Source organism: Tiliqua scincoides, chromosome 3, assembly GCF_035046505.1.
Source record: "Tiliqua scincoides isolate rTilSci1 chromosome 3, rTilSci1.hap2, whole genome shotgun sequence".
NCBI classification, from domain to species: domain Eukaryota; kingdom Metazoa; phylum Chordata; class Lepidosauria; order Squamata; family Scincidae; genus Tiliqua; species Tiliqua scincoides.
The window spans coordinates 180,425,044-180,452,605 of record NC_089823.1 but is presented as its reverse complement, the minus strand read 5'-3'; the positions used below and the strand labels follow the sequence as shown (position 1 = coordinate 180,452,605).

General features: G+C 41.4%; 1 protein-coding gene across 14 annotated transcripts in view; it reads right to left on the bottom strand.

Annotated features, from left to right (window-relative positions):
- The window catches only part of ABLIM1 (actin binding LIM protein 1), a 174,889-nt gene that overhangs the window by 107,387 nt on the left and 39,940 nt on the right, over nt 1-27,562 (bottom strand). For 11 of the 14 annotated variants that reach the window (XM_066620051.1, XM_066620045.1, XM_066620043.1 and 8 more), the window contains exons 3-7: nt 20,972-21,155; nt 19,765-19,874; nt 15,345-15,452; nt 4,846-4,972; nt 2,706-2,799 (exon numbers count right to left, since the gene is read on the bottom strand). In XM_066620051.1, coding sequence (XP_066476148.1) covers nt 2,706-2,799; nt 4,846-4,972; nt 15,345-15,452; nt 19,765-19,874; nt 20,972-21,155 — 623 coding nt within the window. The remainder of the gene's footprint in view (nt 1-2,705; nt 2,800-4,845; nt 4,973-15,344; nt 15,453-19,764; nt 19,875-20,971; nt 21,156-27,562) is intronic. The other 3 variants (XM_066620048.1, XM_066620054.1, XM_066620057.1) reach the window with 1 other exon arrangement.

The following is a 27,562-nucleotide window of genomic DNA, read 5'->3' as shown; positions in this document are numbered from 1 at the left end:
TTACCCTCCCTTTCAACCTCCTTCTAACCAGCCTCCTCATTTGAGGGAAGTCCGCCCGTCGGAAGTCAAGGGTTTTTGTTAGAGATTTGCCTGGTATTCTTCCCCCAACGTGCACGTCAAAACGGATCGCAGCATGATCACTGTTCCCCAATGGCTCAGTAACGTTTACATCTCTAACCAGGTCCTGCGTACCGCACAAAATTAAATCCAGAGTCACCTGTCCTCTGGTGGGCTCCGTGACTAGCTGATCTAAGCCACAGTCATTTAGCACGTCAAGAAATCCGGTTTCCTTATCGTGACCAGAACACAAATTGACCCAGTCAATATGAGGATAATTGAAGTCCCCCATGATTACAACCCTGTCCCTCCTTGTCACCTCCCTGATCTGTTTCCTCATTTCAAGGTCCCCATCAGATTTCTGGTCTGGAGGACGATAGCACACCCCCAGTATTACATCGCTGCACAAGCCTGGTAATTTAACCCACCTAATGACAGCAGGAACTATAGTGGAACCCAAACGTAATATAATCTGAATTGTTACTTAATATTTCCTATAAGGATTCTTAATGCATTTATATTTAACAAAGGAATCAAATGTCATTTATTGATAACCAGTGTTCTGATGCAGCTGAAGTTTCAAAGATGAGATGTGAATAAAGATGATTAATGGATTAGTCAGATTAGAAGAATGCGCTCTAATGTATTTAAAATGATCTCCCAATGGCAGATAGATATCTATATTCCACCTGACAAGTTATCACTTCTGAATAGCTACAGTTCCTTCGTTAGACTTACAATCTTTACCTCACTGGCAGTGTTGAATTTAAATTACTTTAACAGATAAGAAAGGTAAGGGGAAAAAAAGGCTGGTTTCTCAGTTTCAAACTACAGAAAGGCTTATGCTGCCCCCTGGTGTACTTTTGTCATGGCCGCACTGAGTTTAAATTACTCAACTGACGTTTGTTAGCAATGTACACACAAACTCTCCTTATCAATTCTGAAATACCATACTGAGAAAAAAATTATAAAAGTATACAATGTTTTTTAAAAAAGACATTTTATAGCAAGTCACGCCTCTGATGCTTTCAAGCATCCAGAAATCTACTCTAGAGAAAAACTGCATGAAGGGCAATGCTGAAGATGCTAAATAATCCATCATTTTGAGTTCTAAAATCTGAGGCTTTGTTCTTTTTTGATTCATGTTCTGTTTGTTGGTTTGCTACTATAAATAAGTAATGAAAGTAAAGGGACAACAGTAATTCCTAACAGTGTGCAGTAAAATGACCGTAATACCAATCATGTTCTTTATACAGAAGGAGTCAGTTTCATTTCTGTGTTAAATGAATATGTTTCACTCTAAAAAGGAACACTGAACCATGCTGGAATCCTTGCAGGCAATTCAGATACAGGACAGACTTCAAGTCAAAGTCATTTATTTATAAGGCTCACAGAAAAAGGCTGCTAGAGGTTATTGCATGTTTAGGAAAGGGAAAGTGGCTCTGGGATTCAGGCACATGGGCACCATATTTAGTACCCATCTAGCATAGGGCTAATAAAATGATATATAGAAGTGATCATGACCAAAATAAAAAGCATGGGAACATCCCTTCACAGGTTTCCTGTCTGTTCTCATATCATGCACAAGCTCTTTGTCCTTACTCTCAAAGTCCTCCATGGTCTCCCCTCCTTCATATCTACTACACTCCAGCTCTACTGCCTTCAACTATCCAAAAGTCTCCTCAATTGACTTTCTCTTTGTCCCCTGCTGCCCCTTATGTTTGGAACCTGCTCCCAGAACACTTAACATGATGCTTCCTCATTGGCTTCCTTTAGATTCTTTTCTAAAAATCAACTTTTTCTATGGCACCATGCCTTAGGGCCTAATCCTATCCCATTTTCCAGTGTTGGTGCAGTTGCGCCAGTGGGGTGTGCGCTGCATCCTGTGGTGAAGAGGAAGCCACTGGGGCCTTCTCAAGGTATGGCAACATGTTTTCCCTTACCACAGGGCTGCATTGTGGTTACACCGGTGCTGGAAAGTTGGATAGGACTGGGCCCTTAGTCCTTTCCTGCTCTGCAACAAAGCTAAGTACAAATTACAAAAACAGCAGCCCATGCTTTATCTGTTTACCCTCTTTTGTTGTCTCCATGTCAAAATCTAGTTTGTAAGTCTCTCAAGACAGGGACCTGTCTTTTCATTCTATGTACATAAATGTACATTTATGGTGCTGCATAGACCATAATTATCATTACCACCACCACCACTAATAGGATGGCTCAACAAGTGTCAAAACAGCAAAATTATTCTCGCACCATAAGATGCTGGAGTGTAAGTAGAAACTTCTATATTAATATTATACATTTTAACTTCCAAGTCATTTACAAACTTCTTATCAAATTGTTTTATCCTCAGTATAATTTATTTGAAGGAAGAGAAAATCCACACTGTTATAAATACTCAACATTTCACCGTGACACCTGATCAAAAGCCAAAATATGCCTTGGTACCTTCTTGTAAAAAAAAAACAACTGTCCAGTATGATTAGATATCACCTTTTAAAATAAAACAATGAATGGTGTGTTCCAGAGCATCAAGTGTTGGTCATAGTCTGCTGCAACTGAACATTATATGCTCCGTTTTTTGCCTTTAAAAACACAACAAATACAGATGGATAAAACACAGCTACTAAGCAATGGGTTTGGCTTACCTCTAGAACTTTCCCAGTGATGAACTGGTGACATGCTTCACATTTAACGCCAAAGAGAACCTGATAGTCCTTTTCACAGTAAGGGGAACCATCTCTGAAATTAATTCACAAGATGTATATTAGTTTCTTCTACATCCTGCATCTTTTCATGCAAAACTCCCACAGATGCACTGGTTGGTGTGGGAATGAGAATGTGCACTTGACAAAACCAAAAAGGAAAAACCCCAACTCCTGCTACTTGATAAATGTTAAAAAGTAGTTTGTTACATTTTAGTCCCAATCCTATTCAACTTTCCAGCACTGATGGAAATGGGGCACACCTGCAGTGGGGGGGGGGAGGGACAGGAACTCCTCAAGGAAGGGGAATGTTTGTTCACTTACTTTGAAGCTGCATTGCGGCTGCATCAATACTGGAAAATTGGATAGGATTAAGACTTCTGTCAGATATATCCCAGAATGCATACTCAGCTGGATGTTATCACTAACCACACAAGCATTTCTGAGAGCCTGTGTGGTGTTGTGTGTTAGAGTGTTGGACTATTAGCAAGGAGATGGTCTGCCTGAGTCACTACCTTCCTGTGACAGCCTCCCAGTGAACTGAGAGAGACTCATGGGGATGTCCTGTTCACATTTGCTTGAGCCGCAAAGGGCAGAAGTACCCTGTACATATTCTAATGTTTATACTAAATGTTTCCAATTTGACCCACACTACACTTGCCACTTGAACTAATTATGCCCTTGGCTGAATTCACTACAAGCACCCTACTCATTTCTTCTTTTTGTACTCTATCTATGCGGAGTAAACGAAGAAACTTTGTGAAACCCTGACCAATTCAAGTCCATATGAGAAAAAATTCCTACTCATGCCCTAACAAGGAGCAACCAGCTGTGTTCACAATGCTTTTCAACATGTAGAAAAAAAGGGGAGGAGATGGAGGGCAGAACAGGGGCAGCATGTAGTGATTAACATCAGCCCTTTTGCCCATGCTGTCTGCCTATTCTTCCTACTAGTCAGACTGGGTTTTACAGGAAAAAGTTACTACTTCTGTTGCCACTACCTAGGCTAGGGAGCCCAGACAGTCTCTTGGAGGTTCTTCCTCCCTGGTAAATTAGGAGGCCCCAAACATTTTGGGGTATCCTAGAAATTACTCAATAATGAAACTTGTTGGTCATAGAACTAGGAGAAACCCACCTACTCCCTCCCAAATGAATTTGGGCTAGACAAATGTGAAAAATATGAACAGTTTATTAAAGCGTTGAAGGAACAAACCTATAAACAGCGAGGGCACAGAAGATCAAAGAAAGACACCTCTCAAAAAGCAAAACAGGTAAGATCAAAAAAAAGAAAAGAAAGAGTGGTTGGGAAGTCTGGCAAGGAATTAAAATGTAAGTGGCAAAGAAAACACACACCCTGACTCAGTTAACAGAAAACTATCCCTGCTCTAACTTATTCATGGTGTCTGACCAATATAACCAAAATGCAGCAAGGCAGATGGGTGTGCCCCTTTCCTTGAAACAGCACCTGTTTTCCAAAAATGGACTGGGTACCACACACAGAAACCTCCTTGGCTCCTTATAAAATCTAGGGTTGACAATGTCATGAGTTCACTTGACTGGATGATCCAAAACCACCTGGATACTTCTACCTGCCACTTGATCTGATCAGATGGGTCAAGATGCCAAATCAGCTGTTGCATGCCAATCCCAGCAGGTCGAATTAGCTCTACAGGATGTCTCAGCAGATTTTAGGATCCTGAGACATCACAGAAGCCACTGGGGGTTTAGAAGTACCCCAAATGAAAGAAAAATAGGCCCAAGGGGGGGGGGAGAATCGGTTATTTTTCACTTCCATCCGAAGTATAGATATCAAACACTGGAGAATTGAACAGGAAAGGAGAAATCTCTATCATATTAGCCAGTAGCCAGTTCCTCTCCCTTAAAACAAGCATGAGGTTTCTGTTAGCGTCTTCCATGGCAGACCAAGCACAACGCCAAACTCCTACCTGCCTTCACAGTAGCAGGCAGACGAAGAAGAAAAATATTCTCATCACATAGTTGTGGGACCTATCACTTATTAAAAGAACAAATCAAACAAGTGTATATTTTTACACAATAAAAAACACAAAACTTGGTAGCTTACTTGCTGATGTATTCTCCAGTGAGGACCTTTGCACAGGCCTTACATTTGAAGCACCCCAGATGCCACTGCTTATCCAAGGCTAGTAATGCTTGTCCATTTTTTATATCTCTTCCACAGCCTGCACAATCTGCAAATAAATCAGAATGCATACATCAGGCAATAGAATTCTAGTCACCTGCATTTGGGATTAGTCATCATTCCCAGATGAAACTAGCCACAGTCATTATGAAAGATTTGATCTTTTCCAACAAGATTAACAATTCAAAGCCATGTTCCAGTTACATTTGAGAGCTAGTGTAGTATAGTGGCTACAAAAATGAGCTAAAAATTGGGACATTTTCAAATCTTACCTCTGCCACGACTTCACTAGATGTTCTTAGGAAAATGTTCTCAACTGCATATGGGGAATACTGTTTATTTAACTGACAGGTAAGGATTAAATCAAGATAATACATGAGCTCTCTGTACATACAAAAAAACAACACAATACAGATGTTAATAATTATTATTATATGCTGCAGATATTTTAATTTCAGATCAGATCTCATCAGATAATGAGAGACAGGGTTAGCCCTGCCTTGACAATGCAAGTCTCTGAAAGAATGCAAAGCAAGGACAGTTTTCTTCTAGCTTTACCTAAATGCTAGATTAGTGGTTCTCAAACTTGTTTGAATGACAATCTGTCAGGACCTACCAGAAGTGATGTCATTAACCGGGAAGTGACGTCATGGCCAGGAATGACATCATCAAGCAGGAAATTTTTTAACACCTCCATACAACAAAATCAAATTAATTAAGGGTGCAATCCTGAGGCACCCTTGGGCCGGTGCAAGTCCCTTGTGGGTTGGCTAAGCAGGCGCTTGGAGGTGCGCTGGCCCACAGAGGCTGAATTCAGTCTCTGCGATGGAGGCACCATGTCTTGCGTTGGCTGAGCTCAGCTGATACAAGATTCTGGGGTGGGCGGGGAGGAGGCGGAGGGAGGTGTTCTGGGGTGAGCAGCCCGGGGGTGGGTGGGGAGTTATGCCAGATCCCAACCCCACTCCCCAAGCAGCGCAGAGCTGCTTCAAGCCGTAATGCTCTCCTTGGACTTGTGCCACCTCAGGAGGTGGTGCAAGTCCGAGTAGACCCATAGGGGCTGCAGTGGTTTACCCAGAGATAAGGGGAAGAGTTTCCACTTTCCTTTGGCTGAGCCACTGTGGTTCCCTGTCTTGCGCTGGATACAGCGCAAGTCTCCTGGCTTGCCTGTTCCAGAGCAAGATAGGATTGCGCCCTAAGTAAATTAAAAGTTTACAATAAATATAAAAAATTTATTTAAAGACGAACCTTTGTAACCCTCCCAAGCAGTTGCTGATCTGTTTTTTAAAAATTCCCCAAACATCCCAAAGCCCTCAAACCTATCCACACTGCCCAGGAGCAAGCTCCATTAACTATCAGTGTTAAAATCTATCATATACATAACTAACCTGTTAAAAGTACAGATCTGTAACATTCCCAGAAATGCAGTCACATACCATGGTAGCATCAAGTCTAATATAGTAAAAATAACACATTGAAGTGAATGGGGACCCACCTGAAATTGGTTCATGATCTACCTAGTGGGTCCTAACCCACAGTCTGAGAAATGCTGTGCTACACAATGGTCAATTTTAAATCTTGTACAGAGTCAAACTAATTATTATTTAGAAAATAACATTTTGCTCCTGCTCCAATAGTGTTAGCAATTGGACCTTTTTGTCTCACATTTTTCACTGCCTTCTATTTAGGGATAATATTTCTACCCTGTAGGTGGCAGCAACATTCTAGATGTGCCTTATAAAACTACCAAACTTTTTTTTAAAAAGCACAAGTCTTGTGTTAGAGGGAAACAGTTATAGCAGCCTCATGTCAAATACTTTGATCAGTTACTGGTGCTAAAACTTGATTACAGTAGGAACAAGGATCATAGGGTTAACCTAAAGGCCTCACAAATACATGTACTTTTGAGGAATTAGAGACAACACTGGGCAAGAGTACTCCAGGCCACAGCCACCACCAGGTCACCCAGCAGCAAAGCTGGGTTCAAAAATATTCCCAAACTGTGAACCCGATATTGAAAAGGAAGTGCAACTCCAGAATAGGGGCCCAATCCTATCCAATTTTCCAGTGCCGGTGCAAGCGTGCCAATGGGGCATGCACTGCATCTTGTGGGGGGGGGCAGTCCCAGAGGCCTCCTTAAGGTTTGGGAACATTTGTTCCCTTACTTTGGGGTTGTACTGTGGCTGCACTGGTGCTAGAAAGTTGGATAGGATTGGGCCCAAGGTTGGAACACCATTGCCAAATCAGGGGCTCTATTGACCAAGGGAATCTTTGTCTCACCAAATTTAATTTTTTGCTTGTTTGTCCTCATCTGGTCCCTCTCAAAAAAACACTTTTCAGTTTCAAGGCTCTTCAAACAGTTCTTGATACAAATTACAAGGAAAGTCACAAATGACTATGACTCAAAGTTGTGGTTTCAAAATCTTTCTTTTAGAAAGCAATTCAGTCAACAATTTTGGCTCCCAGTTATGATATCTTTTAACCTAATTTTCTTGGAATCTATAGTGCAACTCTGACAATATTTTTTTTAAAAGGTTGCAAATAGCTTCATTGTTTAAACAAGGTCTAGAAGGAAGAAGCAAAAGGTCCCAATATCCAAACCTCACTATTTGATCTTCTCATTTTTATATCACTCCCATCCAATTGATGTGAAGCACCATTACAAGAATAATAAAAGGAAAACCAGTCTAGTCACTGCTGTAAAGAGTTGCTTTGATTAGAAAGCCGCCGCCATCACCCATGACAAATGTGAACATTGGATTATGACAACTTTGTGTCAAGCCAACACAGAACCTCTTGATATTACAAAATACAAGTGCCTTGATATCAGGTTGTAAACCTGTCAAAGAAACAGCAGCTATGAAAAGCAAACTGGGCTTTCAATAACTATTAATTCTGCTTTTTAATTCTCTCTCTCTCTCCCTCTCTCCTTACTTACTTATTTACTTGTAACATATGGTTTTATGCCCGTTCAAAGACAAAAAAATCATCTCTAAAACAATTAAATTAAAATTTCAATGGCATTATGCTACTAAGTCCGAATCATTAGGGCACAATCCTAACCAGGTCTACTCAGAAGTAAGTACTATTTTGTTCAATGGGGCTTACTCTCAGGAAAGTGTGGTTAGGATTGCAGCCTTAGGCTATAACTTCCCTGTAGCATCTCACTGACCACTGTCAAGAGAATAAATGTGAAGCTAAAATAATCACTGATTTGACTATAGTGAACATGCGCTGCCCTTGTGCCTTCCTTGCAAACTTTGCTGGGATGCCTGTCTGGTCAGAGTCCATAGACAAAATGCTGAGATAGAAGGACCATTGCTCTAATCCAGGATGGCAATTCTTACATTCAGATAGGTCAGGTGTCTCTAGATAATGCTGAATCATGGTAAATATGATGGTGCTCCAGGATAGCTTCAAAATGTCCAGTGATATCTGCCCCTTTGACATAAATGGAATAGCAGTTCAGGAATAGCTCTGGACAGTCATTCAAAACAAAATTTAACAAATGGCCTGATGGCCAGTCTTGAAGCTGCTCTATTTTCCAAGGAGCAAATGTACTAAGGCATTTAAGAAAACACACACCAGCAATTCTTTCTTTGGTTGAAGAATAACTAACATCAGTTGATTTGTGACCTGTGAAAGCACCATGAAAGCCTGTTGCTTCTATAAAACATGAAGCTAGAGAGGTCCTTCTTCAAACAGGGATTGTATCACTTATGCTTTCTGACAAGTCATGCTGCATCTATGGAAATACATATTCCTATGACATGTTTCCCCTACCTGTACAGAATAATAGCTAGAGCTGTCTCATATGTGACAAACTCAGGGAGCCGAAACAAACCACACAGAGACCAACAGATAGTCCAAGGCCATGAACACAATTGTTGGGTCTGGTATTGAGGCAAGCATCAGAAGCTCACCAGATCTGGGAGGGAACTTCAAGGTCAGGGTGAATATAGTAAGCCAGGGACAACATCAAGAAGTAGAGGATTTAGGGCAAGGCACAGATAACATGGGGTGTAAGGGTTATGCAGGAGTGAGGCCTGCAGATTGCTAGGTGGGGGTGGGCTGAGGTGAGGAAAAGCCATGTGTTTCATCTCCTCTTGAAGTTGGTTCTTGGGTTGAAATCTCTTAAGAACATAAGAACAGCCCTGATGAATCAGGCCCAGGGCCCATCTAGTTCAGCTTCCTGTATCTCACAGCAGCCCACCAGATGCCCCAGGGAACACACACAAGACCACAAGATACTTGCATCTTGCTGCCACCTCCCTGCATCTAGCATTCTATTTACACTAACACTAACACCCCCCAGTGAAGACACCAGATTGCAATTGAGTTTAACCTGTGCTACTTTATTACACGCCCATGACTTATGCCTCAGGGGCATATAGTCATACACATGACCCTCAGCCCAAAACACTGGATAGCCTCCACCCCGCTGCTGGCTGCATAATTGCAATGACCTTCACTGAAATCAATTCCTTGCATCTGTTTTTTAGTCACACTTGAAGAGGAACCGTATGCAGATACCTCTTTGCATTTAAAGCGGTAAATAGTATCTATTTGCTTTTGGAAAAAAATACAGCTGTGCAAATGATTCTGCATATATTGCCCCTTAAGTAGAATTTGTTTTATATGACCTTTTTCAAGGTCCAAATCAAGGTATTTTTCACAATTCAAAAAATGCTCTTTTTGGGGAGGAGTGCATAAAGTAGAAACTTCCTCGGATCATTTGGAGATGAAGCCTATTCCCCTGAAGAATTTGGGTCCCTTTGTTGTATGAATGTCATGTTTGATGGCAAGGTTCTTCTGTTGCTGTTGGCAAGGATTTGTTTTGCTCCAAGCAAAAAAAGGAAAAAGAAAGACTTTGAAGTATTTCTTTTGACAAATTTATTCCCTTATGCTACTTGACTGATGGGCTCTGTGTTATATTCATCTGATTTGATGGCACGACTAGGCATATAAATTCTAGACGTGCATAGATAATACATGCCTCTCTAGATACAAAATACATTTCAGAATATGGGGTCTCATTTACAGCCCCCTTGATCAGAACAGGATTAGAGAGATGTCATAGTTAAGTGAAATGTTTTTACAGTTTTGATATGGCCTAGATAGATTTATGGATAGGTACCACCACACAATGGGTCCGCGTGTCTTCAAGTGAATCACAACCATGAGACAAAGCAATGTAAATAAACAAACATACAAAATGCAGAAACTTATTTGCTCTTAAACCCAGCCAATCTTGAAGTCTCCAGGTGGGAAATAGTACATTTAACACCCCCCCTCCCGGTGATGTCCAATAGATACTATAGCTGGAAACTACGTTATTTATTTATTTATTTTCAATTAACACACACAGACATACAAACATATAACATACATTTAGGAGTGCTAAATACCATATACCATTACTCATTAATCATACTATATCTCCTAATCATACTATATCTTCTAATCTACTACTCCTCTACTTCTGCCTCTTATTAGTTTATCCATAAGAACATAAGAACAGCCCCACTGGATCAGGCCATAGGCCCATCTAGTCCAGCTTCCTGTGTCTCACAGCGGCCCACCAAATGCCCCAGGGAGCACACCAGATAACAAGAGACCTCATCTTGGTGCCTCCCTTGCATCTGGCATTCTGACATAGCCCATTTCTAAAATCAGGAGGTTGCACATACACATCATGGCTTGTAAGCTGTAATGGATTTTTCCTCCAGTAATTTGTCCCCCTTTTAAAGGCATCCAGGCCAGATGCTGTCACCACATCCTGTGGCAAGGAGTTCCACTGACCAACCACATGCTGAGTAAAGAAATATTTTCTTTTGACTGGTCTAACTCTCCCAACACTCAATTTTAGTGGATGTCCCCTGGTTCTGGTATTATATGAGAGTGTAAAGAGCATCTCTCTATCCACTCTGTCCATCCCCTGCATAATTTTTGTATGTCTCAATCATGTCTCCCCTCAGGCGCCTCTTTTCTAGGCTGAAGAGGCCCAAACGCCGTAGCTTTTCCTTATAAGGAAAGTGCCCCAGCCCAGTAATCACTCTGTCCGTCTTCTCAATTTCAATCTCCATCAGCATCCCCTCTAGATCCTGTTGATTTTCCACTCTTCTAATTTATGTATCCACTCTTCTGATGATGATTTCATCCCTCACCATCATCTTTTCCGCTTTCTCCTTCTGTTTATCTTCTGTTTTCTTCACATCTTCCAATTGCTCCTTGCACACATCTATCTGCTGAGAGACAGTCTTTAAACTGGCTTGAATCTGCAAGGACCAACTCAACTGCTGTCTTCTTGTTGTGAGCAATTTTTCCAAATTTTTGAGGATCATTTCAGTCCAAATATCTGGAACAGGCTCCATCTTGCAATTTCTCTCTAATCCACAAGATGTCCACAGCGTATTATTCTCCTTACTTCCACATTGTGTTTTTACAGTCAGGCACTTTTTGAATTTTTCTTACAGATAACAGTGTGATTAATGGAGAAAAACACAATGAAAGAAACAGTCTCAAAGAGACAAAACTCTTTCAAGTCTAATAAAAATTACGTCCACAAGTAATTCTGGATTTTGGTCCACGCACCAAATTATATTTATAATTATAATCCACGACCGATTTATTCCACTACAAAGATAAAGAGCACTTTCAACATCCTTAAAAAATTTCTCATTAACACCTTCAGTGTATCCAGGGCTTTTAGCCAAATCAGTCAATCAAAGCCGGGGACAATATTAACACATACTTATCTTAAATTTCCAACTTAAACTTTACGCTTCATGCTTTTTCTTCCATATGGTATCTTAGCATGGAGCCAGCAGCTTGATTGCAGATACTGCACCTTCTCCAATACTGTCCCTGACGATTAGGCTTCCGAGAAGAAAGCCCCCCCCCCCCCCAGTCGGGCTTTCAAAATCTCTGGCACCTGCACCGTGGAAATAAAGATCTTCAGATCCTCTTCAGACCTGCAGTTTTTTGGGGGAAAACAGACTGTCTTTCAGGAGTTCCTGGAGACATGTCTGTTCATCCACTGTTGGCTCCTCCTCCTTTTATAGTACTTCTCTATATGTGCATGCACATGCATAGGTGATTAAAAGTGTGTGTGTGAGAAAGGAGGGGGCTTAGCATTTACTTATACCATTTTCATATGTTTTTAATTTTGCATGAAATAAATTGCAAAATAACTAAATAGCATCCTTCTTAAGGAAGGGGGCTGCCAGATTAAGAGCACAAAGTGCTCTTCTATCAGCATTTTGTCTTACCCTCCAGAATCAGGTTGTAGACTCTGATAGAGCACATACTTTGCCTGCAGAAGGTCTTCATTGGGCCTCAAGGTTGGTTTGAAAAAGACCTCTCCCCCAGTGGCTTCTTTCACTCAAAGACTGACTAGGCATTTAAGTAGATTCATTTCAGTGAGTAGCTTACCCTGGCCTAATACATTGCAATGTAACAACTATGGGCCCTCAGAAGTTCTGCTCCCTTTGGCAGTGGTACAGCAACACACTTAGGAAGCTCTATGGGAATGTGAACCTCTCCCAAGTGGTGTGCTTATCCAGCAGAAGTCAGTTTGATAAATCTGCAAGGCACAGATCTAGAAGACATCCTGGAGAGGGGGAGGGAGAGGAAGTCTGCGCAACCAACTTGTATTCACATTAATTGCTTTTACATATATTTATCTCTGGAATATTAGGATGTGCAGCTAACATATTAAACAAAGGAATTTGTACTGGATACACATTAAAGAAAAGCATTTGAGATGAGACACATATTTCTCACATAAATCCAAAAAGGAGTTGAGGGCACAGTCAGAAAACGGGTAAGGATTTAGGGTCCAATCCTATTCAACTTTCCAGCTCCAGTGCAACCACAATGCAGCCCCGAGATAATGGAACAAACATTCCCTTACCTTGAGGAGGCCTCCGGGACTGCCTCCCCACCACAGGAAGCAGTGCACACCCCATTGGTACAGCTACACCAGCACTGGAAAATTGGATAGGACTCGGCCCTTAGTTATTGCTTGGGGATCTAAACTGACTGGTTTCTATTTTGCTCAACTGACTGAGCAAAAATCAACTGATTTCTATATATTTTGACATGCCACATCTGACGTTCACCACAAGCAAGTGTCAGGCCTTATATAATCATATTTGCTATAGGTTTTCTAGGTCATATTCCTATAACATATCATACACTGACACTTCATTTACACCCCATTCTTTTGATTCACACAAACATTAATCGTAAATGTATATACTGACACATGCACACCCCAGTTGAAATTAATAAATGAATACAGTTTCTCTATGCAGAATTATAAATAGCAAGAGACTGACAATCCAAACCTACACAGGATTGGGCTGTTGTGTACAGTGGAACAGAGCTCCCCTGTCATAAACTGGCAGCCAACAGTGCGCACAGCACTCCGTCAGTGGTCATTTTGGGAGCACTGGAGCAAGAGGGGGCAGTGCTCCAAGCCCATTACTGGACCTCCTCGGAGCTGCTGCAGCAGGAAAGCCAGCAGTGGGGTTAGGGAGGGGCAATACTGGGTGGGAAGGGGGGAGCGGGGATGGGAAAGCTGCAAGAGAGGGTGGAACTGGTGACAATGGTGCATTGCCAGATCCTGTCAAAGAAATGCATGCCAGATCATGTCTCCTCTTTTTTGAGCTTCCCTGCCCCTTTCCTCGCCTTAGACTTGCGCCAACTTAGAGATGGATACAGCACACACATTTTCAGCACCGTGGCACTGGAGGAAATAGGAACGGGATATTAGAAGCCATCTTTTATCTTGAGAAAATAATGATAATTCTGCAACGGCTATAAGAGCAGGAAAAAGAGTCTGTCCTTCTAGTAGTACAGGCGTGCCTCGGTTACTGCAGAGGTTCCATTCTGGAATCCCCCATGGTTACTCAAAACCATGGATACCAGGGAATGCCCACCATGCCCACCAGGGCAGGAGGTCTGGTCTAGAGGGTAGAGCCTCCGTCTCCCTGAAGATAACATCCACAAGGTCGCCAGTTCGAGGCCACCGGCACCGTGCGACCTTGGAGCAGCTGACAAGCTGAAGCCGAGCAATTCCATCTGCTCTGAGCATGGGAGGATGGAGGCTAGAATGTGAAGCCAGATCGGAATGAAACACCTTGAATGTAGTCGTTCTTGAAAGAAAGAACCTTCTTTGAAATTGTAAAAATCCCTATTTAATAGGGATTTAATAAAGCCTGCCTATGTAAACCGCCTTGAATAAAGTCTTGAATAAAGACCAAGAAAGGCGGTATATAAACAGGTAATACCTGTTGTTATCATCATCATCATCATCCTCCGGAGGTGTGGAGAGCTCTCCTCTGGAGGGTCTTCTGAGTCCAGCAGAGGTCATGCATGCCACCTGCAGCCTCTGTTGGGCTGAGAATGACAATTAGAGGATTAGAATGACAATTGTCATTCTCAACCCAGCAGAGGCCACAGACAGACATGCATGTCCTCTGCTGGGCTCAGAAGACCCTACGGTGGGGAGAGGAGCAGAGCTCCCCTTGTCTCTGGAGGGGGCACGTGGGGGGGCTGTGGTAGAGATGTATTAGGTACAGATTCTGTCCTGAATGCATTCTGCTATACAGATCGTTGGTGCTATCTGCTCCTTTCCAGAAGTCTCTCTCAAACAGGTGATCATTACTGTCAGTGCTACTGTACAGTACATTTAAACGTTCTTAAATTGGAAGCTATTTTATGGTTATTTTCTATTTTAAAAATGTGGCAGAAAAGAGGGTAGCACTCAAACAGCAGCAAAAAAAAAAGGAGAAACTTCCAAGTAGGTCCAGAAAAAAATTATTTTTTACAATATATGATGAGATATATTTTAAAAAATACCAGTGCCAGGGTCATCTAGTATGGAAGAGGAAACATTTGGACCAGGAATGTTCTGATTAGTCAGTCTGTTAGCCACAGTGCCACATCATGATGTGCTTGAATGGCTGCTGGGCTTTTCTTTCTTTGGCATACGGTGTGTTAGTGAGAATAGAGAAAGAACTTACACAGGACCGGAAGGCAACAGGAAAGTTGAGAGAATGGGTATGTCATCATGACCGGCAAAAATTAAAGGTGCAACCCGAGGTTTTATCAGTTCCCATGACAGATTAATTTAATTTCAAAAGATGCAATCAACAAGACTCAGATCTGAAGAAAATACAAAGTGTGTGCACATATCCTGTGGCCATTGTCTCATTCTGAGGTATTGTCTTGTCCCCAGGCCAACTGTGTAATTTTATATAGTAGGAAGCACACATTGTGCAATCAAACCCAAGCTCTTAGTAAGCTTGTGATGTTAGGAAACAACACCCAGTTGAATATGTAGGTTACACAGGCACACATATAAGAAGAAGTTGAAAGCAATGTCAGAATACTAAACCAGAAAAGAGATCCATAACCTGTGGGTAGGTGGAAGGTCACCGTGCTCTTAAGACATCTTCGAGGGAGATACACTTGCTGTAGCCTTGCATCAATATTGTGTTCTTTGCAAGCAGTAACTGCATGGACTGAAGAGCATTAAAAGGCCATATTACGAATTTACCAAAGGCCAAAAAAGCTGTTTGAGAAGATTTGCACTCCTCACTGTGCAAAGAGGCTCTTTCCAGTCACAAACTGTTGCCCGGTAAGAGTAATAGTAACGTTTTGGAGCTGCTCCTTGGAACAGAAAGCTATGCTTTGTTTTTATGCTTTTGCTACAAAGCCTAGTTTCCATTTCAATTAGCAAGAAGGAAAGTGGGACAGTTAAAACAATGATGCAAGTCTTGGCCTGGGAGTGATACCCAAAAGGACTAGAATGAACTTCTTTAAAAAGACACAAAGGCTAAATCCCAGTGATCATGGATAGAGATAAAGTGGCATTCTTGTTACCAAGGTGAGTCTAGAGTTGAGGAAAACTGAACCATTCCATGAAAGCCATGTAATTTATATAGAATGATCTGTGCCTCCCAGGAGTCTCAAAGTAGAGTCACAAAGCTTTGCAGACACATTTGCTGCTATAACTCTGAAAGAAGAAGCCATTTAAGTGACATCCAGCTTCATTTTATTACAGAGCCTGCTGCACTGAGAAGGTGGCAGGATGTATCACTGATAGGCCATGTGGTGGGTTGGGAAGGAAAAACTGAGGAGGAAGGTGGCAACATCTTTAGCACAGGAGCAGTTTCTCTCAAACCTATCCAGAGTCCAAAGTTAATCCTGCACAGATATTCAAAATTCAAAACAACAGCAACAAGAAAATACCCACTCTTAGAGCCCAATCCTAACTAGGCTTTATAACATTGTAAAGGCAGTATATAGCGGGGTACCCGTATTCATGGGTCCCATATCTGCAGATTTACTTATCTGTGGATCAGGTATCCTGGCAGAGGCTGAGGACAGATGTCCATGGCCTCTGCTGGACTCTGCAAAGTGGGGGAAGGCATTTGCCTGTATCGGAGGTTTCATGTAACCGGGGGGGGGGGGTGTTCCAGAATTGCAGCTGCACCGGTGCTGGAAAGTTGGATAGGATTGGGCCCTAAGACATTTAACACTTCTATTAAAATTGATTTACTCTTTCTTGAATATGATTTACTTTCTCTTATCACATAGAAGAACATTTGACTGATCTTAAGGAGGGCCACATCATCTCTCTGACACTGTGTTTTACAAAATAATTAAAGAATTAACAAAATAATTAAAGAATTAATTTACGTTTAAATTAAATTAAATTTACGTTTAAAATTTGAATAAATTTACATACGTTTACATAAATGAATATATTAAAGATGAACATATGAATGAATGTAGGACTTGAAATAGCTCAAGGCCTATAAAAGGCCTTGCACAAAGCAAGGCTGGCCTTTCCTTTGCTGCTGCTGCTGCATCACAGACGTGAAACAGCGAGCAGTGGAGGAAGCCCTCATCCCACAGCTCATGCGAGAGGTCAAACAGTCGCCCTCATGCTGAGAACGGTTGCATCGGGCCAGTGTGGGCTCCAACAAATCTCTGGAGGGCCAGAGGCTCATTGGATACTGCGGGCTCCCTGAGGGCTGCGTTGAGAGGCCTCGAGGGCCGCATGTGGCCCCAGGGCCAGGGTTTGGGCACCCCTGAATTAGAGCATCATTAACATAAACAAATAGCAGAAACTCCCTAGGCAGGTGGAATGACCCCATTTCATCTAAAATCTACAACTAGGCGACTCTAATATTTTAGCATTCTTTTTCCCCATCTGCATTTCTTAAATAAGCTTTCTCACTAATCTACTTAAAAGTGAGTAACCAAGTAACACAGACATATCCTATAAAGAGATTTACTTCTGAATAGGACTGCATTACAAAATCTAACTTCAAAAGAGCAGGACAATTGATGATGAATGTGGTTTGCCTCTTTGGAAAAAAGCAAAAGAGTTGGAATATTTTACACTAATTAAAATTCACCTATTGGAACCGGGGGGGGGGAAGTATATTGATTCACATCAGAAAGGAAGTGAGAAAGTTTTTTATAAGATAAATATTTGCCAATAATAATTTTCCCTAAGTTTCTTTACTGAACCCGCCTCCTCAGGAGAAAGAAACTTTCGTCCCCTTCCCTTGGATAAACTGAGTAGCCCTGCAGTGGGATTATTTGATTCTATGATGACCCAAAGATCAGCGTAGAATACAGAGCCTCTATGTTGGGCGGCCAGCCAACATGGAGGCTCTGGATCTGGTGGAGCAAAGTTCCACCTGTCCTATCTCCCTCCAGCTCCCTTCCCTGGCACGCCTCCTCCCCAAGCCTCCACCTACCTATCCACTACTTGGCAGACTGTGCGACCGCCAAGCGGCAGAGCTCCAGCACTCCACCGGCACTAGCCCAGTGCTGGCCAGCACTGGGCTAGCACCAGCAGAGCACTGGTGCTAGGGCTTGCAAATGTGCCTTACGGCATGTTTGTGACAGAGCGCACCAGTGGTGAGCCGGCACGCAAAGACTAAGATTAGGCCTGAAAACTTCCAGAAATGTTTCCCATAAACCTACAACCCTTCCACATACACACTTGGTCTACCGATTTATGCACACATATTCTAGTCCAATTCAGGAGCAACACTCACAACCAGGCACAGGTCTTGAACTCATAGGCTGCAAACCTACCCACACTTTTCTAGATGTATGCCCTATTGAACTCAGTAGGACCCACTTCCAAGTAGACATGTACAGAATTGTGTTGATAGTCTACCATTTCCTCTCTGGTCATGACAGGGAGAAAATTTAAAACTTCAATTCCTGGGCTGTTATAAAATACACCTTACTATTGCAGTTGAAACATCTGCTGGTTTGTATTAATAATGCTAACTAAACCATGGTTCAAGAATTACATTTGAACCATATATCTTATCACAGAACCATATTTACTTTCATATTTTTTAAAATTTAACTAAATCTGCAAATACTGTGCAAATACGAGACTGGATTATGGAATTGCCTGTTCATCCTGCCAATATGCATCCTAGCATAATGATAGTCAGGTAAACATTGGCCACAGTTTATAAAAATCATACTGAAGGTTTAGTTTCTGAGATGACATTCTTGAATATTAGTGATCTGACCTTATGACAGTTCAACGATAATTAATATTTACAGATTCTGAAACTCTGATATTTGCATTTCAAAATTCAGAATCTGACTTTGAGGAAAATTTGGACTTTCATGAATGAGCGTTGATGTTTGCCCTTTGTGTAAAGTTCCAAGTACATCTCTGTAATTGAAAACAATCTGCACTGTCAAGACAGGAAAAGCAGATGATCAGTAGTCTTTATCAGGCAGTAATAATGGAATTAAACACTTTCACTTAGATATGGTAACAAAGGAGCAAGGCACACATTGTTCGAAGCAGATATTAACACTTCCTTCCCTTTTGTCCAAGTTTTAACAGGATCATAATCTCTAACAGAATCATGCAAGTCATCAATGTAAAACAAATGCCTGCACACATTCTGCTACTCCACACTGGAGATACCCTACATTTGGTTCGTTTTGCAAATTCTGATAATTATGAGAAGTTAAATCTTTGGGGGGAAAAAACCAAGGGTGTATAAGTGATGAACTTTTAAAATTTGCTCAAATATGGGCTTCCTATCAACAAAGAAACTGTAAGATCTAAAGCTGAATTATATTTACTTTACATTTACTTCATCTTCAGATTTAAAAATCCCAAAAACCCAAAGCAAAAAACTGAAAAAATTGCCAATTCATTTTAACATTTTCAGTGCTTCAACAGGAATTTCAATGCTTACATCTTTGGGATTTCTGACTAAGCAAAACCAGATGTTATAATCTATGAACATCTGCAACCAAAGCACTAGGGACTATTCATAAGAACATAAGAATAGCCCCACTGGATCAGGCCATAGGCCCATCTAGTCCAGCTTCCTGTATCTCACAGCGGCCCCACCAAATGCCCCAGGGAGCACACCAGATAATAAGAGACCTGCATCCTGGTGCCCTCCCTTGCATCTGGCATTCTGACATAGGCCATTTCTAAAATCAGGAGGTTGCACATACGCATCATGGCTTGTAACCCATAATGGATTTTTCCTCCAGAAACTGAGCTCAAAGAAACTGCATTGGATCAGCTGAAGAGACAAATCTGCCAAGTACTTTCCCTATAAGCAGGGAGCGAATAACATAGCAGGTTGTTTGGGCGCCTTTGTGTGGAATGTGGAATATAACAAATCTATATTTCCAGAATGCAGAAATGAGCTACAAGAAAACGTCAGCACTGCCGTTGCTAAACCGAGCAGGCTCCACCAAACAAGAGAGAAAGATCCAGTCTGTCGCTTTGTTTTGGAAAAGATTAAGGGTACTTACTGCTGGAACTGGAGAGCTCTTTAGGACTGGATGACATTGGCTGAGCACACATTTGACAGAGACAGTCTCTTCCATTAAAGGTAACCCGGTCTCCTGGTGGGAAAGGGCGTCTGGAGAGCAAAAGAACAAAAGGATTTTAATTCAAGGTTATCCTTGTGGTTTCATTCTTCCTGCCTCTTTCCCATCTCCCTTCAGCCACCGCCTTTGTAGCAAATCAATATCTTGCAAGTACATGAGCCAAAAAATGTTCAAAATGCAGCACTGGCAAAGCCAGGCAGTTGGAAGGAATCCAAAGACTAAATGCACCTCCACTGGGAGAAAAGTCGGAATTAGACTAGACTGACTGATAGCTTGGTTTTGAAAATGATATTGCAGAAGTGGTATGGAAAGAGGATTTTTTTAAAGGTCTCTAGCATACATAAACATTTTTGTTTTGGAGAAATGGCCGACTAACTAGTGCCTTTTATGCTCATGTAAAAAAACCTCCATTGAGCAGTACTGTGGCTTAACAGTAAAGCCAATATATGTCTATTCAGAAGTAAGTTCCACTGAGTTTAATGGTACTTACTCCTAGATCACTCTGTATAGGATTGTCGTCTCACAGCCCAGTCCTGTGCTTCCCCCGCTGTGGATGCAAGCGCACTAAAACAGCTCGTTCTGCATCCTGCAGGGGGACGGCAGTCCAGGAAGACTCCTCCGAGTAAGGGAACATTTGTTCCCCTACCTGGGGGTAAGCCTCCACAGCCTGGTCTACTCAGACCCACACCACTGAAAGCACTGGTGCAGGTTCATGTGGACTTGGGTCATGAGCTTGGATCTAGGAAGGGAGTTTGGAGTCAGGAAGAGCAATTGTCCCATTCAACCTCAGCACTGTGCCTTTTCTAATGACTGCTGGTCAGTTCACTGCCATGAACTGTTTGGTACACAGAAGCAACTTTCATTAGGTTTTATTACCTAAATTCCTTTGTGAACTTTTTTTTTGAAAAGTGGGATATAAATAGTTTTAATAACAATAAATATTTGCTGACAGTGCTATGCAGATTTTTATCTCCAATGAAGCTCATGTCCAGCACTGCAGTCTTCATTCACAAAATAATTAAAGATGTAACAATTGTATAAAATTTGTCATATTTTAACTTCTTTTTTCCCTTATATTTTTTGCCTGTTTGCGGTTTTTAAATTGCTTATCCAGCATCAGTTGACTTACTTGCACATGGTGCAGGCAAAACAGTTGGGATGGTAGGTTTTCCCCAGAGCAGTCACTACTTCTCCTTCCACAAACTCCCCACAGCCATTGCAGCGAGTCCCATACATCCGCTGGTAATCCACAGTACAGAGGTAGTCTCCATTCTTAATGAAAAAGCCACCTTGAGCCAAGTCACACCCACACACTGTGAAAGAAAAGCAACAAAAAGGAAAAAAATCATTGCAGGAAGGCTCAACAGAACATCACATGATTCACACATAGTTGGAAGGAACAGCGCTATAAGGGCAAGTAATGACTGTTAGAAACAGATGTCCTAAATATTTGGTATTGGTGGTGGCAGCCGCATTGATCAACCAATATGTTATGAAAAAAAAATTATTATACCATTATGCATTATATTTACAATAGGGCAAAATGCAGCCATTGCCAAATACTGACAGATATGCATTGGTATTTTCATACTGAATCTGTTTTGTAACAGATGTACTGGTGGCCAACTTGTTTACAAACATAAGAATAGCCCTGCTGGATCAGGCCATAGGCCCATCTAGTTCAGCTTCCTGTATCTCACAGTGGCCCACCAAATGCCCCAGGGAGCACACCAGATAACAAGAGACCCGCATCCTGATGCCGTCCCTTGCATCTGGCATTCTGAGGTAACCCACTTCTAATATCAGGAGGTTGCACATACTCATCATGGCCTGTAACCCGTAATGGATTTTACCTCCAGAAATTTGTCCAATTCCCTTTTAAAGGCATCTAGGGTAGATGCCATCACCACATCCTGTGGCAAGGAGTTCCACAGACCAACCACACGCTGAGTAAATAAATATTTTCTTTTGTACTAACTCTCCCAACACTCTATTTTAGTAGATGTTCCCTGGTTCTGGTGTTGTGTGAGAGACAAAAGAGCATCTCTTTATCCACTCTGTCCTTCCCATGCATAATTTTGTATGTCTCAATCATATCCCGCGCCTCAGGCACCTCTTTTCTAGGCTGAAGAAGCACAAACACTGTAGCCTATCCTCATAAGGAAGGTGCCCCAGCCCAGTAATCATTTTAATTGCTCTATTTTGCACCTTTTCCATTTCCACTATGTCCTTTTTGAGATGTGGCAACCAGAACTGGATGCAATACTCCAGTTTCCAACAGCAAAAAGTGTTGTTTTTAACCTTTTACAACCCTCAACAACATGGGTCCTGATTACCTTGGGAAGTGTCTCCATAGGAACCCCCTCAGTTACTAAGATCTTCTGAGGAGGTCCCATTCCAAATTCCATTTTATGTAGAGATTAGATTAGATTCTGAAGTGAACGGGGCCTTCCACATAGCAGCTCCACCAATGGTTTAAAATTCACTTTCAAGAGAACTTCATGCAATTTTATCCCTACTGTCTTTTTTGGAAGCAGATGAAGACCACCCATTTTCAGACTGCTTTCAGCCATTAATAGCCCCTCTGTTTCATTTGGCACTGTGTGTTCAGATTTTGTGATAATTTTACTGGAATATTTTTAATTTATTTTTATCTGTTTTATGGATTTATTGTATAGCTTGTTTTTATTGTAATACACACTAATACTTTTATACCTCTGTTCTGCTAATTCATGGAGAGTGCTATATAAATCTTTCAAATATAGTAAGTTCTGCTTTATCTGCATGATGCTAGTTGTCTACAAAAATCATAATTATTATAATAGCTATTAATGAAACATGCCAATTGCAACTGTCAGGTCCTTCTTCTTCTCCCCATCATAGTCTTAATTTCAGTCAAGATTGCATGAACAGTCAGAACTCAGCCAGCTTCGTTGCTTTAGAATTTTCAACATATCAGGAAGTACCCGTAGTTCATATTAATAGGCCAGCGATTTTCAGCCTTTTTCATCTCACAGCACACTGACAAGGTGTTAAAATTGTTAAAGTACACCATTAGTTTTTTGACCATTGACAAAGCACACCATGCTGCTGGCAGGGAGCTCAAATCATCCAATTGCCCTACTAATAAATGACTTTCCTGAAACTCCCATTGCACACCTGCGGACCATCTGTGGCACACCAGTATGCCACGGCACAGTGGTTGAAAATCGCTGCAATAGACTTTCAGTCACCAGGTTCTTCAGAATGGAACAATTAGCCACTATTTATATAGTATAATCTGTATCTCAGCCTCCTTGTCGTCATCATTACAGATGTGGAAATAAGTATAGACTCTACTGTAACTTCCCAGTTTGTCTATGCCTGAACCTGTTTGAATCCTGGACCTATAATGTATCTAGGTTCAACACTATTCTTCTCTCTTGCAGGATTCCATATGTAGTATTAATCATCTCATTCACCTGCTGTTTAATCAAAGTTATTCTTCTACAAAAGTTATCCTAACAAAGTGTTCAGTTCTTCATGTCTGTCAGCATACTTTTATTAATAATTCTCCAATCCACTAAGGAACTTCCTACAATTATCCTTCTGATTTGAATGAGGGAGGGCTGACAGCTCCAGACAAATCATTGTTTCCGTCTGTCACCTGCCACTTTTCACCTCAAAGCAAAACCTCCATTACCTATGGAGAAAACAGGTAATATAAATTGCTATATCCTGCTGAAAGACATTTTTGCTGCAATGGAGGAACTGCCTGACACCTGAATCTTGCCCTGCAGCACACCTGACCTTAATGGCCAATTTAGGGTAGAGAGAGGTCCTGCCCTTCTGAGGAGTGGTTGAAGACAGGAACTCTGATTCAGGCACACTACAACAGAGGACATTTCCTCCTCTTTCCTATACAATTGGCTAAAACCATTGTGTACAGGATCAGGGGCACCAGTAGTTTTCCTCTGATGACTTACAAGATGAAGAAGACAGAACCTCATTTAAGGTTAAACTGTTAGAATCTATGGTTGCTTGTACAACTTAGGAGCTAAAATTCATGATCACAATCAATTAACAGGAAAAAAATTTAGTGAGCCCCTGATTTCTCAAGAAAAAATCAATTGGCCAGAACATAATCTTCTCATAATGAATAAAGTCTCCTGCATTCAAATACCTCAAATACTGTTCAAAAGTTGAAGTGCAAAATTTGATATCGATATTGAACTACATTCCTTGAGATGATGAAAACAGAGAGTACATTATAATATTCTTCTTCCTCTTTTAGTGTATATATCACCAAGTGCCTGCAAGAGTGATTGTTGCTCTGGGCCAGGGGTGCCCAAACCCCGGCCCTGGGGCCACTTGCGGCCCTCGAAGCATCTCAATGCGGCCCTCAGAGAGCTCCCAGTCTCCAATGAGCCTCTGGCCCTCCGGTGATTTGTTGGAGCCCACACTGGCCGGATGCAACTGCTCTCAGCCTGAGGGCAACTGTTTGACCTCTCATGTGAGCTGAGGGATGAGGGCTCCCTCCACTGCTTGCTGTTTCATGTCTGTGATGCAGTAGTAGTAGAAAAGGAAAGGCCAGCCTTGCTTTGTGCAAGGCCTTTTATAGGCCTTGAGCTATTGCAAGACCTTCATTCATTCATATAAGTTCATCTTTAATATATTCATTTATGTAAATGTATGTAAATTTATGCAAATTTTAAATATAAATTAATTCTTCCCCCCCCCAGGCCCCGACCCAGTGTCAGAGAGATGATGTGGCCCTCCTGCCAAAAACTTTGGACACCCCTGCTCTGGGCTATGAAGAGAGTTAGAGGAAGGAAGGGTAGAAGATGAAAGGATTCCAAATTTAGAGCTTCTCAGGGTTCACAAATCCTCGTTAAAGATAGCCATGAGTCACATGTTCTCAATGAGGGGATTCTGTGGTGTTGGCATCTGAAGAATATAGTCCAGGAACCTGCCTCAGCAGGATACAGTTATAAATTTGGACACTCTGGTCAAATTTATACCAGAGGACCAATATACCACACTGCTGAATTTGATGTCTTCCTACCCTTTCCTCAAGGGTAGAGTTAGAGTTTAACTGTCATGTCCCACATTCAATTCATGCTGAGCAGGGGGGGGGGGCATAGCTTTATAAATAGAAAGGCTTTTACTATTTAATATATTAGAACATACTAGCAGCAGTAATTTTTTTTTTCCTAAATGCATGTCCTATTTAAAGGATTTCATGGCTGGCTGGTGTTACTTTTGGAACAATGAATATTTCAGAAATGTTATGTGATTTGGGAGGTTCATTGTCCCCACCCTCAGCTTCCCTAGCAGATTATTCTGGGAGTTCTTCCAACAATGTTAATTTTCTAAAAGCCAGCACTTTTCCCCCTCTGGGGTTTGAAGCCAGAAGGATTCTTTAATTAATGAAGATATGTTTTAAAAAAACAAAAAACCTCAACTTTGTGCAGTGCCCAAGAATGTATTCATCTCAAATTTTTTGTATAAACTGAGAAAAATGGGTATTCAAAACTAAAGATATTCTAATTATTGTTTCAGTGATCATATATTATTTAAACCCAGACTACTTAAGGAAGAGTTATATAAAACTAACAGGTAGGTACAGTGGTGGAGGCCACTTTAAATCACAGAAATGTGGCCTTGGATGAAGGTGAGAAAGCAGATTATTTCCAGAATAGTCAGTCAAACCCTATCAACCCCCCCCCCCCCATGCAGCCATACCACCAGAGTACACACTGCAACCTGGGGGTGGGGTAGTTCCAGGGATCTCCTCCAGTTAAGGGGCCATTTGTTCCTTTGCTCACGGGCAAGCCTCTGCTGTAAGAAAGAGTCAATTCAGAAATGCACCAGAGATTTAGGTAGCACCAAGTCTCAGTGGACCAGGAAGGTGGATATCAGACGTGATGCTTCCACCCATGTCCGAGCCTTCCCAGCCTTGATCAGCCCCCTCCCTCACCTCCCACCCACCCTGCTCCCCCATGCTATTTTAGCAGCACTGAGGCGCCTTTTCCAGGGTGCTGGTGCACAGCTGCTCACTCTTGCGGCAGTGGCCCAGCTGAACTGAATGACATGGCACATTTTGCAACAATAAAGGACTTTGTGCAGTTGAAACACTAGTTCCAGCAGTGCAAAACCCCCATAAAATCGGGCCATTTGTTCACTACAATGCTGTTAGGTATTTGTTTTGTATTCACCTCCCAAAGACATCTAGAACAGAGTTGGCTGTATGGTTCATAACAAACTAAGGATCCAATCCTATCCAACTTTTCAACGCTGATGTAGCCTTGCCAATGGAGCATGTACTGCAACCTGCAGTGGGGGAGGGGGCAGTCATGGAGGCTTCCTCAAGGTAAAGGAACATTTGTTCCCTTACCTTGGGGTTGCATTGTGGCTGCAGTGGTACTGGAAAGCTGGATAGTATTAGGCCCTAAATTTGTCCAATATGTAACAGAGTCTAATGATAGCCACACAAAAGCAAAAGTGATTTTAGAAAAAGCAACTACAGATGCTTAGCTACTATGAGCGTACACAAGGGAAAAGCAATGTGAGAAAGAAAATCTTTATGGGAGTTCACTCCAGTCCTCTGATAAACAGTGAAGTACAGTACATGCTTTGACAAGTTGACAAACCAAAAATTTTAGCTTTCTTTGGGTACGTTATGGCTCCAATCTTATGCATACTTAATGATAATAAGCTCCATAAAAAATAAGACTGTACGTCTGATTTTCAGGGTTTCTCTAAAATCAGATTCCAAGCAATGGGAAATCACATGCATACCACAAACATAATCCAGTAATCCAGTTTTAATAATGGTTGACTGAATTGGCTTTAGTTGCATCTAAACCAGTTGTGTAGACCTCAGTCTAAAAAGGTACTAAGCTGTTATTCTGAGTCATCCTTCCTAGAGGTTATTCTCCTCCTTTTTGCTGAGTTTACCACTGTGCAGTAAGGGAAGCTGACATCACAACGAAATAAGAGACATGCCTAATCTTTTGTTTTGCAAGCTTTTATTTTTATTGGGTCAAATTCTCTGAGTTAGCAGCAATAAGATATGAATGTTAAATTAACAATTTCATCACAATTATTAATGCCTTCTAACTGCACACCCAAGGAATATAATTTTATAAAATAAGTATATTATATAAAAATACAATAATATAGTAAATAATGGCTTGGAAAAAGGACTACAGATGGGACCTTTCTAATTCTTCACAATTCCACTGTTTTTTGTGCTAGCTTTGGAATATCACTGTACTAATTTTTGTTTCTTAAAATGGGTCAGTGCTTTCCTATAATTCTCTCTGCCTTTTTTACACTGTGAACTATGTTGGGCATGAATAATCTCTTCTAAGAAGTACAGTGGACCGAAAATGGAGGCTTCATATACTATGTTAGTAAGAATAAAGTAAAATAAAGATTAAATATGAGGCATATTTGTGCAAGGATAGCTTTGTTCACACATTTCCACAAAAGAGCATGAACATTTAAAGTGCAAATGCTTCATGAGGGACTGTATTCTGCAAACGGAAAAGATGCATTATAAGTAACTTGATTTTATTAGGATTATTATTGCTGTATAATGAGGATGTAAATAGCCAAGCTAAATTACAGGTACATTTCTAAGAAGAGCTTTTCTATACTTACTGTCTTTTCTAACTTGCTACTCAATCTTAACCCCTTTTTCAATGTTGGTTTGTCAGGTTTCATTCCTGATGAT